We start from the raw sequence: 14863 nt of genomic DNA, 5'->3' as shown, positions 1-14863 counted from the left end.
AAAACTGACTCTTTTTGGAATGAAACATTGTCCAGACCCATTAGATATTATTCAAAACTTTACCTGCAGAACTTCTTCCAAAACAGAACAAAAACAGCGAAGATACATCCAAATAATTCTATATAAGATCTTGTGTTGTCCAGCTCAGGCTCAGTATCTTAAAAATAACTTTACCCAGGATTCCATTACAGCCTCCATTATAGCCTGAGGCCATGTGCTCCTGGAGAGCTTCATTTACACACCCCTACTTCCACAGCAGGTGGCACCGTGGTCTAAACCACTGAGCCTAGGGCTTGCCGATCGTAAGGTCAGTGGTTCAAATTCCCATGGCGGGGTGAGCTCCTGTTGCTTGGTCCCAGCTCCTGCCAACCTAGCAGTTCGAACTCACGTCAAAGTGCAAGCAGATAAATAGGTACTGCTCCGGCGGGAAGGTAAACAGCATTTCTGTGCGCTGCTCTGGCATCACCAGAAGCAGCTTAGTCATGCTGGCCACATTACCCGGAAAACTGTCTGTGGACAAACGTTGGCTCCCTCGGCCAGTAAAATGAGATGAACACTGCAACCCCAGAGTTGTTCGTGACTGGACTTAACTGTCAGGGGTCCTTTACCTTTTTTACTTCCACAGACCCTGGGAACAAAGACTAAAAAGCAACTCCCTTTCAAAATGTGATTTGCAGTTCAGTACCTTAATTATCTGGTCTGAGGTTAAACACTCATGTTTAGCTAGCAGAAAACAACAATAGTTAATTATCAACTCAGCTAAAGCTCAGCATTGCTTAGAATATTGCAGTGAAATTTCCCCAGAGTTAGCAATACACATTTAGGCATTTTCCATTTCTGTGCCAATTAAATAATTATACTTAACATGTATAACAACAACAACACCATCATCAAAAGAACATAATAAAAAGCACTTCTGGATCAGGCCAAAGGCCTATCTAGTCTAGGGATGTGTTTCCCACAATGGCCAGCCGAATGCCTCTGAGCCCACAAGTGGAATATGAGAGCAACAATGCTTTCCCCAATTCTGGTTCCCTGCAAACTGGTACTCAAAGGCATGCTGCCTCAATATGTGTGTGTGTGTGTTTTACATAACATAGTGTAAATAAATGTAAAATACTTACTTAAATATACAGATAAAATTAGAAACCAATTATGCACAGTGGGTGGATTTCACTGTTCCTCTCTTTCAATGCTTTTGTCTGCGCAAACATTTCAACTTGGCAGATGGAACAATTCCCCCCTCTTCCCATCTTGTGCTGTTCTGGGGGTTCTCCTGACCTCCCAGCCCCACCTGAGCCGATTTTAGGAGCACACAGGGGAGGAGGGGAGAGAAAACCCCACTGTGCAAGTGGGAAGTCTTTGTGCAAGGCTTATGCTGAAAGAGCTCTTTAGTTGAATCCCACCAAACCATATTGCTTGTGTGGGTAGGTTTGCCGAAATGAAGTAAGTTTTTAGTGGGCATCTAAAACAGCACAGTGAGGGTGCCTGTCTGGTGATAATATAGTCAGGAGTTCAGAGCATGGTTGCTGCCACACTAAATAACTAGTTTCTTGTAAATGAGAAATGAACATTAGGTGGCACTTGCAAACGCGAATATTTTGCAGATTGTTGTGATTGAGGAGGTACGTATGAGGCAAGGCAATCCTTCAAGCAAACTGGTCCCAAGCTGTTACAAACTTAATAAACTAATAGTTTTAGTAATATGGCTTTAACGTGTATATTGGTCCATGTGGCAATGACATGTTTATTGGAGTAACAAGCAGAATAAAATTAACCAAACGTAGATTGGAAGAGTTAAAACCAGTTATCTTCCTTATTGCTGTAGGCTGGAAAATAATTAAGCCAGATAAAAATGCATGGTCCCCCAGCTGGAATTGAGGTTCTAATTAAGTCAAAAAGTAGTATAAATCAAGTGATGTAAAGAGGATTGCTTCTGTGTGATTTCGTAGATACTGTTGTATTTTTCTTTTTTGGATATATTTTGCTAGAAAATAAATGAAAATGATGCCAAAGTGATGAGTATGCTACACATACTGTAACTGATACTAGTGCAAGAAGTATAAAAGGATGCATTTCTGCCAAGATTCAAGATAGGCCCTGACGGCACAGGGTTTCAACTGTGCCATTGGAGAACAGTGCCTTTGAGAACAAGTTCTTTGCTGGTGATGCTAACTGGGCTGAGTTTGGAGCCAGGCGTGTCATGTCATTCTGCACTTTTTGTTCTTGCTGATATTTGCAGTGGTGTTCTATCTACGGCAATCTTCTACCAGCTGGTTTGTCTCCCACCTTTTCTACTCCATTTCCAAGCATCTCCTACACAAATATGTGTATAACGGCTATGTTCTACCTCCACTGTCAGTGGCATATGCTGGGAGCTGCAGGTGGGCAGTGTGCACTCATGTCCAGCTTGCAGGCTTCCCACAGGCATCTGGTTAGTAACTGTGGGAAAAGGATGCTGGACTGGATAGGCCATTGGCCTGATCCAGCAGGCTTGCCTTACGTTTAACAAATGGCAAGAGACAATTTTGGAACCCTGAAGGGGAAAAGCCGCCAGGAGAGAGAACTTTGCATTATATATTGTTATGGGCTTGTGGGAGGCCAGATTCCCCTAAATTCCTGAGGGCCAGAGTCTCCCCATAATTCCTGGATTTAGTAAACGTTAGAATTAATCAAGTGTTGATCAAACATTGCCAAATTTAGATATGCTAATGAGCCAAGCCAACTCACAGAGCTAGCTGGATAGGCTATTAGCCGGGGACAAAGGCAAGTCATGGCCTATCAAGGAAACCATCAGAGGGCAAGACTTCTTTGCTGGGTGCTAACAGGCAGATAAGGCTAGGTCAGACATAGGCAAACTCGGCCTTCTAGATGTTTTTGGGACTACAACTCCCATCATCCCTAGCTAACAGGATCAGTGGACAGAGATGATGGGACTTGTAGTCTCAAAACATCTGGAGGGCCGAGTTTGCCTATGCCTGGGCTAGGTTTATGGTTTCAGCTTTGAATGATGTAGGCTGGTGGGAGGTCCTTGGAGTCAATTAGCAGCAAGAAGGAGAAAGAAAGGCAGAACTCCATATGAGCTGAAGATAACGGGTTAGAACTAAGAGACACAGAAGATGGCTTGTTGCTGTCCTTTGAATCCAATGCTATCCTTAAGGGGGAAGCCAGATGCTCACAAGATGTGAATGTTCTGCAATCCCTCCATCTAGATGCGGGTTGTATATAAAACCATATATCATAAAGACACCACAGTCTCTGCTGTGCCTAATTCCTGAAGGACACACAAACCCTGGGTAAGTGCCTGGGCCCCTGGAATCTCACAACACTCAGATACAGTATAGAGATAGTGTGCAACAATATGTAAAGGGATAGATACATGAAAAGAAACATGTTTGGCACAACCATGCCTCTGTGTGTTTTGGAAAACTCTATAAAGTTATAAGCAGCCTAGTTATTAAATTGCAAATAGTCTTTGACCTTCAGTTTGAAAGCTCTTCATGCTCTATCTACTGTTTCACATGGTTTTTTCCACAATTCTCCTACTTTCAAAATAGGTATTGCTCTATCTACATCTCGTTCTTGGTGAGAGTCTCCATGCATGGCAAACTATCATCTCATAAACCTAGTAGGCCAAACTGTCATCTGAATCCTGACTGCTTTTCTCATCAAAATATATGCTCCTCTTCTTCCGCAATGGACTGAATTATTAGCATTTTGCAGATACAGCAAGTAGGTCAAGATTTGAGTGGCAACTTTGCACTCCCTAGAGTTACTTTTTAGTCACCAAGATAATTTGTCTTGGTCTTGGTCTGCAGTTTCATCTTCATTGATGGAACATTATTGACAGAAAATGCTAATGCCTAGCTAAGATTGCAGCAAGGTCCCTATTGATGAGGACAAATGGCTCAGAATGTGCCTGGCCAACACAGTCAAAAACTACTTAACATCCACATTAAAAGAAAAGTCTATGAAAAGCTGTGGCTAAGTACAAAGTATTGATTACCTCTCTCTTTTTTGTAGACAAAAAGAACTCTGAGAAGAAACAGAAAGTTGGAAAAGGAAACAAAGCAACTGGTTAAACAAGAGGAACTAAAGAGGCTCCATAAAGCACAGGTCATTAGGAGTTCCTTTTTTTAGGAGAACCATTTTTTTGTCATGGTACTCACTGGTATAGTGTGCTTACTGCCCACTGCAGTCATTTTGTTTTGGCACCTGTGGCATTTTTATCAACATCTGAGTACTGGCACCTCATTTTTATTTTACAAAAAGCAGCACTGCATAAAACTGGCAGCCAAACCAAATGCATTTCGTGGTAATTTAAGACCTTGTGAGAGAAACCAAAATACCATTGCCTGAAGCAGATACACAGCCCACAGTCCTCTCTGACTCCCATTCCCCTTCGTGTGCCTCCATACCGTCATCTATGTTCCTTGTTTTCACCTGTATAACTCATGGTGGTTACAGCCACATACTCTTTTAACTATTGGAAACTGTGATTTTCTAATATGCAGCCCCTGTCTCTCTTGAGCTGCTGTGGCAGATGAGCATGTTGTGTTTCCCAGATTGAGTAGAAGTTTACCAACTATCATAGCTACATATATAGTGCCCCAAAAACACTTACGCAGGGTGGAATCTGGTAATGCTGCCAGTCTGGGACAATGCAGGTGAATTTCTAAGATCCCAAATCCTTTCCTGCCATTCCTTTTTATCCCTAGCATCAGATGGGGGGGGTATAAACAAACAAACAAACAAACAAACAAACAAACAAACATTATTTAGTTTGTTTGTTTTCATATGCCAGAGCCATTCAGATAAATTCACTTGCCTGTATTTAAAAGGAATATTTGTTAGGTGATTAAGATGATGTTGGGAAAATGGCAGTGATGCCTAGAGCTCAGTGACCGACATGTGTTGGATACTGTATGTTGTGAACTACCCTGTGATCACCAGATGAAGGGCAGTATACAAATTTAATAAATAATAATAATAATGCTGAAGCTCCAAAGCAAAGCCCCCAATATTTCCAGTTTACCATTTATTGGATGGGACAGTCAGTCCCTGCCTGTGACTTTCCTATGCCCAATCTGAGTAGAAAACACTGACTCAGACAGACCAATATGGTAGCTTCATATATTCCTAAGTACTCCTTTGGCAAATTTGTGACTTGAAACATATGTATGAATCTGTCCAGGCTATCCAGCGACTACTGGAAGAAGTGGAGGAGAAGCAGCGAGCTCTGGAGGTGTATGGTGTTCAGCTCGAGAGGGAACTACGAGGAGAATCAGGTAAACAGAGCAGTAAACCTGAGGATATCTGTAGGATATGCTAGCTTTCCTGGTGATTGTACATCTGGTTTTGAAAATTTCATGAAATTTAGCTTTCTATTCAGTTTGCAACTTCTGGTATAGATCTGATGGGCAAAGTATGGAGCTGGGGTTGAGGAAACTATTGTTAAAACATTTCCCTGGAAGCTATAGTTTTATGCATGTGACTGCAAGCTGACCCTGATCACAGAGTTGAATTTTCAGCCTGCAGTGAGGTGAAATGTTGAACATCCAAGAGCAGCCTGGCCACAAGAGGGAGATCCTCAGACAATTTCTTTGATTTCAGTTTACCGTGTGCTCAGCTCAGATTTTCTTTTGTGAGTTAGCCCTTAGTATAAAACTCATGCATTATCTACGATAACAAATGTATAAGAGCACAGATTTTGGTTACAGTGTTTTATTTAATCCTGGAAACCGAATCTTCATCCCCCCCCCCCTTCCTCTACTGCTTCTGCTTGCTTGTTGTCTTGTTATTGTTCAGGCAGACCCTCTTTGTTCCATTGTTAACATTTATCTTGTGCTGGTGTTCTCTCATTTCAATGCAGTCTTCAAAATAACACTTAAGGGAGCAATTCCGCCCAGCCCCCCACATTCCCTACCACCCTGCTCTCCCCACCTGATTATCTGCATTTGCCTGAGAATCAATGGCAACAAGCACTCCTTGCACACAATGGCAACAGAAAAACAGAGCACTGGTCTATTGGCACCTGACATAGGAGCCAACTCCTAGAAGCCAAGGTCCCTTTGGAAACTCCCCAATAAAATGTTTGACAGGGCATTGCCATTCAAATGCTGTGCGTGCACCACATCATGTGATCGATTATGCACGGTGGGACTTACCTGCCCCCTCCCCAATATTTTATTCAAGATGGCACTCCTGGCACCTGAAGACTCCTGGTCCACCAAATGTCATTGCCATGCGCTTTGTGTGTGTGTTCACTAGGGCAAATGGGGCACCACCCCACTAACCTCAGCCTGGATCCACTTGCCTGGATTTTACAGCCAGTTGAGTCACACTGGCTGTCACCCTCATCCTCCTGTATTTCCGTATTGCCCTTGTAGTACTCAGCAGGGAAGAGGATGAACTCTGCCCTTCACTGGGTCTTGCTCCTCTACTGCTGAGCTTCCTGCCTTCTGCCCTACCAGCCCCAATGGACACCAGCCATGACCAGTGTGTGTGGGCAGGGGGAAAAGAAACTGCTTGCCACACAGAGGGGCCACATGGCAAGGGATGGAGTAACTGTATGCAGATAGCATCACATTCAAATCAACATTAAATATCTCAGTGTTCACTGGAGCTCAATAGTAGACAATTAATTACTTTGCTTCAGAAATGTCATGCTCTCACCTACTTGGTGTGTCTGGAGAAACTGAAGCTCCCGTTTCCTTTCCCGATCCGTGGTAATTTAATTCCTTTTATTAAGGTTGGGCCCCCTCCTATTTATATTGATTGGTAGACAACTACAGAGGGAGCTGTTTTGGGGCAGTTTGTGATTATTCCTCATCTGTCTCTCGTGCGCAATTTTTTCATAGGTTCTGCAAACCACTCAGGAACCCTATTAATTTTGTGGGGTTGCTTATTTATATTTATGTTGTCAAATGGGCAGTTCCAGCTGTTACATTGCCATTCACTCACTCTTTTAAAAATAATGTGCATTATTGCTTAATGAATGACCAGCCCTTATTAGGTTAAGCTGCATTTAAGGAGGGCTGTGCTTATGGAGTTCAGGCGATTTAATAGGCATTATTACGGTAATTAGAAAATCATCACAGTTAAGCAATACTATCGAGCTGCAAAAGGTTCTGAATAACTGAATTTAGAGACAGGCCTGCAAACACTAGTCTTCCGTGACATTAATGCATCTCCCCTCTAATAATTGCGAGAGTGTGGAATGAAAGGCTCTTTTGTTGGTGGGAGTTTATTCATTAGCTACTGGACTGAATAAGAAGAGAACATGTGTCGGGGCGAAACAAAGTGCTCCAAAGGCTGATGAGCAAAATGAAGCTTTGAGGATCTCACAATTAGGGCAGCAACAATTCATGCATTAGAAGAATCAGAAATAATCTCAGTCCTATGACTAATGGGGACTCTTACTGGAAAACAGACCAGGTTGAGGGTGATCTGTACCTAAGCTTGTTTCATTTTTATTTTATTTATCATTATTCTGTTTGCCTTCCAAACATCTGGGCAGTGGTTTAGGGGCATGCCCACTGAGCTTCAGAAGTGCTATTGTATCAACTGCTCCAAGACTGCTCCTGACCCTTTGTGGGATTTCCTAGTCTGTGGGTCCACTCCCTACTGCATTAACCATTTTTTGGTTACCGGTACATATTTTAGCTGACAGTTTAGCATTTTTTCATTGTAGTGGTTGGTGCTTGTGTAATCCATTTTATTTTTTTATTTTTTAATCGGTCTCTGCAGAATGTGATTTTTGGGGGGACATGGCAGTGTTATCACGGGGAGGAAAACCAGATATTGCAAATTTATTTTTTTAATATCTTAAACAGATTCAAGCACACAAGATGAAACTCAGCTGTTACATGAATGGTTTGAGCTGGTATTGGAGAAGAATAAATTAATGCGCTATGAATCTGAACTGCTGATCATGTAAGTAAGAACTCACTGTTTGCCATTAGTAGCGAAAATATCAGAGATGGGGAGAATATTCGCTTGTTCGAGGCAGAGGATTTGCTTCCTGATGCATGCAGATGCCCATTATTGAACTAAATTGCTGCATTACGCCTTGCATAGCATATCGCCATTAAAGTACAGAGATAGAGTACTGCTCCTTCTTACATTATTGGCATTTGCAGGTGGAAGTGTTTTACAATAAATGAGCGCAAAAGCTACTATTGGTTTTAAACATATATTTACTGTTGAGCTAAAGAACTGTTAGCAATGGAGAATATGTTTTCCTGTGATGAATCCTTATGGGCCTTTAGGCACTTCATCCTTTGGAAATTGGTAAAAGTGCCAGATTACCACCTTGGAAGAAAAAGACTCCTACCTGCGCACAATTTGTCACAACTTGAGGATGTGCAGATGTATCATTTTGAGCATGGGGAAAAACAGTTTCACTGCTCAGTAACCCTTTCTTTATATCCAACGCTTCATAGGATACTCAGGGCGGGTAACAATGATATTAAAACAACCCAAAATAAAATATAGTAAAAGAAATAAGCATCTAATAAAACAGCACACAGCAACAAGAGATAATCAGCAGTAAATTCAATTATAACCATTAAATATTAACTATATTTAACCTAGCTAGGATTTAAGTTGGGGGGGGGGGGCAGGACACTCACCTGTCATCATCCTCTGTCTGGCTCTGTCTAGCAGATTTGGAATGAAATGTTTCAACAACAGTTGTTTTAAATTACCTTCTTTTGACCCCAAGTGCTCAACAACACCTGTCAAAAATCTTTCTACAATTTCTACTTTTAGTAAAGATTTTTTATTATTTACTTGATTTAGGAGGGGGCAGCTGACCCCCTGACTATGGCCATGCATACATGCCTGAGCAAAATAGGTGGCTCCTATATTGGAGCTGCAATTCTAATAAGTTTTGGTGCCATGCACACCTCTTGGAAAAAGGCATTTGAATTCCAGGTGCCACCACAGAGAAGGCCCTAGCTTGCGTCAGCACCCAATGTGGTGGGACAACCTCTCCCTAGAACAGTGGACAATACATTTGTACATATTTATTTTACATTTTTATCCCACCCTTCTTTCAGGATATATAGGACCATCTCATTTTCTCTTCACAACAATCCCACAATTAGGCTGAGAGGTGGAGACTGGCCCAAAGTTAATCAGTAAGCTTCTGGGCTGATTAACAACTTCAAACACTGCATTGCACTGACCCTAGGGAAGGGCCTTAGCTCAGCTGCTTTGTATGCGAATGGTCACTGATTCAATCTTTGGCATTTCCAGGTAGGGCTCGGAATGTCTCCTGCCTAAAACCCTGGAAAGCCACTGCCCGTCAGTGCATACAATACTGAGCTGGATAGATCAATTGGCCTGACTCAGAGTAGGGCGATTTCCTGTGCTCCCCTACATAATGCGTGGAGCAGCCTTTTACTTTCAGTCGTAGATTGTTACCTTTCCTGCCATTGGTCTGATATTTATATTTCGGTGGTGGTAGTGATTCAGAAGAGAATGGAAGGCACTTGGCCACATGGACCTAGTTTGCCCAGCTCTTAATCGTGCTGAAAAGGGCAAATGCTTTGATACCACCTGTTCGATAATATTAATGTTAAAGACTGATAGCTGAGCCTCTGTTATTCTCATGCCCAGAGCCAAAGAGCTGGAATTCGAGGATCATCAGAACTAACTGGAGAAGAGAGAGGGAGAAATGACCTTGATGGTAAGCAAAGTACTGAAGCTAACTGCATTGCAAGAGAAAGTTGCAAGATATTTTTGCCTACTGAGTCAATTGAGTTTTAGATGCACATGTCCCTTAAGAATGCTTGGGCATGTTAGAGAGACATGCCATGTACAATCCCTATGATAGCCAGAGTTATTTTATTTATTTCTCACTATTGAAGCCCAGGAAGGGGATTTTTTTTTCTAAATTCCCCTAAATTTAGAAAGCAGTTTGAAAGTTGTATTCGGGTCCTGCTGAAAAATAAACAGACCACAAGAGTGCAACTACTGAACTATGATTTAAAAAATAAAATAAGCGGATGGATTTAAGAGCAGAGAAGGGCAAGTGCCACCAAATAATTCCAATAGAGGTTTGGAGGATACAGTCACCTCTGGTTTACAGGCACAATCTTAAATGAATGCTGCAGAGTCAAACTCTGCGCACACCCCATACATTTAAAACACATCCACACACACCTAAGAACTCTCACAGAGGAGATGATGATGAATTTTATTACAGTGGTACCTCAGGTTACAAACACCTTGGGTTACAAACACTTCGGGTTACAGACTCTGCTAACCTGGAAGTACCTCAGGTTAAGAGAACTTTACCTCAGGATGAGAACAGAAATTGCGCGGCAGCAGGAGGCCTCATTAGCTAAAGTAGTACCTCAGGTTAAGAACGGTTTCAGGTTAAGAACGGACCTCTGGAATGAATTAAGTTCATAACCAGAGGTACCACTGTATTTGGATCCTGCCCATCTGACTAGGTTGCCTCAGCCACTGAGCAGTTTCCAACAGATATGACAACATAAGCAAACATTAAACACTTAAAACTTCCCTATACAGGGCTGCCTTCAAATGTCTTCTAAAAGTTGTATAGTTGTTCATCTCCTTGACAACTGATGGGAGCACAGACCCTCTGCCTGGTTCCCTCTAACTCCATTTCTCACAGTGAAGAAACCACCAGCACTCTTAACAAACTATAGCTCCCAAGAATCTGGGAGTGAGGGCTTTAAAATGTATGTTGTGTACACAGACATAATTCAAGGTTTCTGTGTCAATTATGATTTTTTCTGAATAATCAAAAGATGAAGCTTCCGATACTTAAGTTGTTTTGTTTACTAAAAAGGGGATAGACTAGAAAAGACTGAATATATCTGAAATTTCTACTCAGAAGAACTGAATTTCAGATACCCAGTGATCTGTGCACTGGAGGAAAGGCCCCATTTGGTCATTCTCACATTACATTATGTGCAAGGTTTTGGGGATTTGAATGCTAATTTGCATATACAATATGAAGCTGGAGTTATAAACGAATATAAGATTCATTCCCTGTAGTTAAATTTTTATTTATTCTAAACAGACTGACATATCTTCTTGCCAGCTTCAAAGAACTGTAAAATTAGCTGAACACATTCCACCACCCCATACAAAGAAAATTTCTTTTGAGTCCAAAGCAACTCCCTAAAGCAGTTTATGATATATCATTGGAGACTCTGAATAGAAAAGATTACCCTAAAATAAAATAAAAAACACATCTCCTGACCAAGGCCTTGAGTATGTTGAATGCTGCTATTTGAATCCCAGCAGGGCCACCTCTATCCTTTAGCAAAATGAAGCAATTGCCTTAGGTGATTTTTCTTTATTTACCTACTGATTTATTACATATTCTTCACCCTAAGGTTCCAGGACAGAATGCTGGGAGTGGCCAAATTCATCGCCCACCTTGCCAGCCCATGCAACCATCCAGCTGCAGCCACACCCCACCTGACAGAGATGGATTTAGGAGTTGTGACCAGTGGAAGAAAAAGATGAAAAGCAGCACTTGGGGAGTTTTAGAAAGGGAATACAAATTCTGAATATTGTACACACTGGCACCAGGCAAATATTTTCCTTTCCAGCATAGTGACCACCAGCACTGCAAGATCATGTTTAAAATGTTGTTGAAGAGGAAAGCCCTGCATGCTATGACCGCCATGAGAAGAATGGTGTTCTCCTTACAAGTTCTAAAAATAGCTCTTCATTCACATCAACATATGCAAAACGAATAAATGAGTTCTATGCCTGTCTTGTCTGATATGCATCTATTGCAGAAATTGATGCTCAAAGGGTTTGTTTTTCACTTCCTGGAATTTAAATTCTGAGTGCTCTTGAAAGTCACAGAACATAGTATTGATTTAGTTGAAAGCAAAACTAAGATTGTATCATTTTTCATTCACCTGTCTGTATTTGTGATTGTTCCTTCTGCATGCTTTACTTCATGAATATGTCACAAAGCAAAGTGTTACAATTTTTAAAACAAGCATCACCCGTATAGCAACACATTAACCTTAAGCAGCATTTCTTGTAGTGGAAGAAGATATTCTTTAAATTACAGATTATATGTGTACATTGTAAGCAGCAGAAAAAGTGTTACTGCATTTTTTAAGCAATACTATTCACAATATGTTTGTACAGAATAGAAGGGACTGTGTCTACTAAATAAGATTTAATACTGCACAGTGGCAAATATTTGCAATTTGTGCTGCTGAGTTATCAAAGGGATCATCCCAAACAAAATGTAGAGGGATCAAGTGAAACTTCTACAGCTTCTAACCAAAGATGGTGATGGAATACACTGGCAGAAATATACAGTATTGCAGTGGATTTTACATGGTGCTTTCACACCATGACTTGTACCACTTTGTGATCTTTAGTTTTGTGTAAAAGTCAATCTCAACACAAAGATGGGTCACCTTCTTGTAATGACAGTATTCACTAGAAAATGGGGGGGGGGGGGATGTTTTTGTTGCCGCTGAAGATATATCAAGATGATATATTCCAAATGAATGCTTTGACAAATCTCCAGTAAAATCAGTGGAAGGTTCTGCACACTGAACTGTTCAGAGGATTGCAGCCCAGCTGGAAAAAACGATGCCTCGCATTACGTTTATCGCTTTATTTGAATACTGTTTGTCATAGCTGATTTTTAAAACTTGTAGAAAAATTCAGAATGGGCCTCAACACAAAGATGTGTCCAGAACTCAGGGATTATTTCTGAATTATTTTTTAAATTCTAACTGGAAAGACTAAACTATGACTTAGCTTTGTAAGAGGTGCTTAATACTACTGCTCCATTTGGCTGGACAATAGTTTACACACAGCATACACATAAAAGTGTGAAGTGAGTGAAACTCCAGAACCTGGTTGAAAGATAAAGAATAAAATGGATTCTGTTACAATGCATAACTTAATTTTATAAAATATAGCTTATTTAAGGCCCATGGTGTGAGCCCTGCCATAAGCACTCTCCCTTCAGCGCAAAAGGGCAAGAATTAACATTTATTTTACTTTAGAACAAACTGTGGTTTCCCATTACATATGAACTCGGGAAACTGTGATTTGTCATAACCAAATATAGTTAACAAACCAGAGTATCAAACCATGGTTTGATCCAGATTTATTTTTCACTAGAACCAAAGACAATCTTCTGAGTTCACATCCAATGTTAGAACTGCCTTTTCTTGTAAAGTGAAAGCTTTTATTCTTCTCACAGCTGCAAGAGGAGATGATAGAAAGAGAACTATTACGAAAAATACAGAATATAGAAATGTCTTGGAAGGTGGTAGGAAAAAAGGATGGGGTCTCTTCAGTATTTATGTATTTATTGCATCGTGTGGTGTTTACATAAAATTGTAACTTGTAAACATATTATCATTTGGGGTTTACTCTTCTGCTTTGGTCAGTAACTGAAATTCAAATCATGAATAATGTTTTGTCAAAGCCGCTTTTACTGTATAAGGCGGAACGATACCAGTTCCTTTTTTAAAAAGAGATGTACAGTATCTGAATTTCTCATTTGCACTTGATAGATAATGTGTACTGTGTATGTGTACTGTGAGTTGCACATCATCATTGTAATATAAGCTACTCTCTGTTTAGTGTTCAAATGTACTTAAATGTCTTATTTGGATTATTAAAAAACTTACTTGTGACATGGCACAATGCTATAAGTACAACCCAGATTCATTTTTAACCAAAGCTGCTTAAAGCTTATGAACCATAAACTTTTCTGTCACAGAATGTTGAATTATTGGAAATATTTAATGGAATTACAGGTGACTGTTCAGTTGCACAAAGGCCTGGCTCCTAAATTAAAAAACAAAAACAAAACCCTGCACATGAACACCAGAATTACTGAGTTGTATCACACACCTGGTTTGTTTGCTCAAAACCCTTTTTTACTGGAGGAGGCAAACCTGAAACAGAGGTCTAAATATGGGGTGGGAGAATTGGAGCAGGTTCAATGACACAGTCATCATTTCCCTGCCTACTGCTTCTCAAATTCAATTTCATAATTTCACTTCACTTTTGCCCCTAAAAGAGCAAACATTGGGAACCAACCCTGAGAAAAATTGAAATTAGAAAGTAATTTAGAGAGAAGCAGCGTGAAACTTCTCTGCTCCACATTGTTTTTCCAACAGTTTTTCTTTTAAATGTCAGGGCCCACAAACATTTCTATAATTTAGTTAGTCCCAGAGTTAACAAATTCAGAATATTTTGTAATGCAGCTCCCAAATGGAAATACTCTCCTCAGCCTGGGATTTGGGTTTATTATACCTGTGCAAAAAGTACAAAGCCCTCCAATTAGCAATATTTGTATGCTCAACCTGTGTAGATGCTGTTTGTCTAATAGTGACATCCAGACCAACCACTGTGTTCAAAGTTTTTAGGACTCATCATAGAAAGAAAGCAATTTGAGTAATTATGAGGTGAATATTTTAATGAGAACCATGAGGTTGGAAGTAAAAGGAATTTTGTCTCACCCAGTGTGCCTATTTAGCCATTCTGATGTTCAGATACGATGAATAATTATGTTTTAAACACACTGTCCATGTCCCTGTCCTGTAAATGGACCTTCTATATCCATCAGGGATCTGTTGTTCTACTTTGTACTATTATTGAGGCATGAAGCACTACAATCTGAAATGTAATTTTTGTTTACTGTAAAACAAAATGTATGAAACTTTTTTTTGAAGAATTACAGCTAATTAGTTCTTCAAGTCCCATTAAAAGTTTTCTATATATGCTCCTGTCAAGAATCACATGCACACTTTCTGGGATTTTTTAAAGTGAGCACACACAGGTACAGAAATACCTGTACCTGTGCCCAAAACATAGACAGTGG

General features: G+C 40.4%; 1 protein-coding gene across 1 annotated transcript in view; it reads left to right on the top strand.

Moving 5' to 3' along the window:
• The window catches only part of MICAL2 (microtubule associated monooxygenase, calponin and LIM domain containing 2), a 139931-nt gene extending 126375 nt beyond the window's left edge, over positions 1-13556 (top strand). The window contains exons 32-36 of the mRNA XM_077930351.1: positions 4024-4116; positions 5195-5288; positions 7836-7935; positions 9625-9694; positions 11379-13556. Of these exons, the coding sequence (XP_077786477.1) occupies positions 4024-4116; positions 5195-5288; positions 7836-7935; positions 9625-9661 (324 nt within the window). The 3' untranslated portion in view covers positions 9662-9694; positions 11379-13556. The remainder of the gene's footprint in view (positions 1-4023; positions 4117-5194; positions 5289-7835; positions 7936-9624; positions 9695-11378) is intronic.
• The last annotated feature ends 1307 nt before the right edge of the window (positions 13557-14863 follow it).

The sequence above is a fragment of the Podarcis muralis genome, chromosome 1 (assembly GCF_964188315.1).
Source record: "Podarcis muralis chromosome 1, rPodMur119.hap1.1, whole genome shotgun sequence".
NCBI classification, from domain to species: Eukaryota; Metazoa; Chordata; class Lepidosauria; order Squamata; family Lacertidae; genus Podarcis; species Podarcis muralis.
This window is presented reverse-complemented; position numbering and strand designations above follow the sequence as displayed.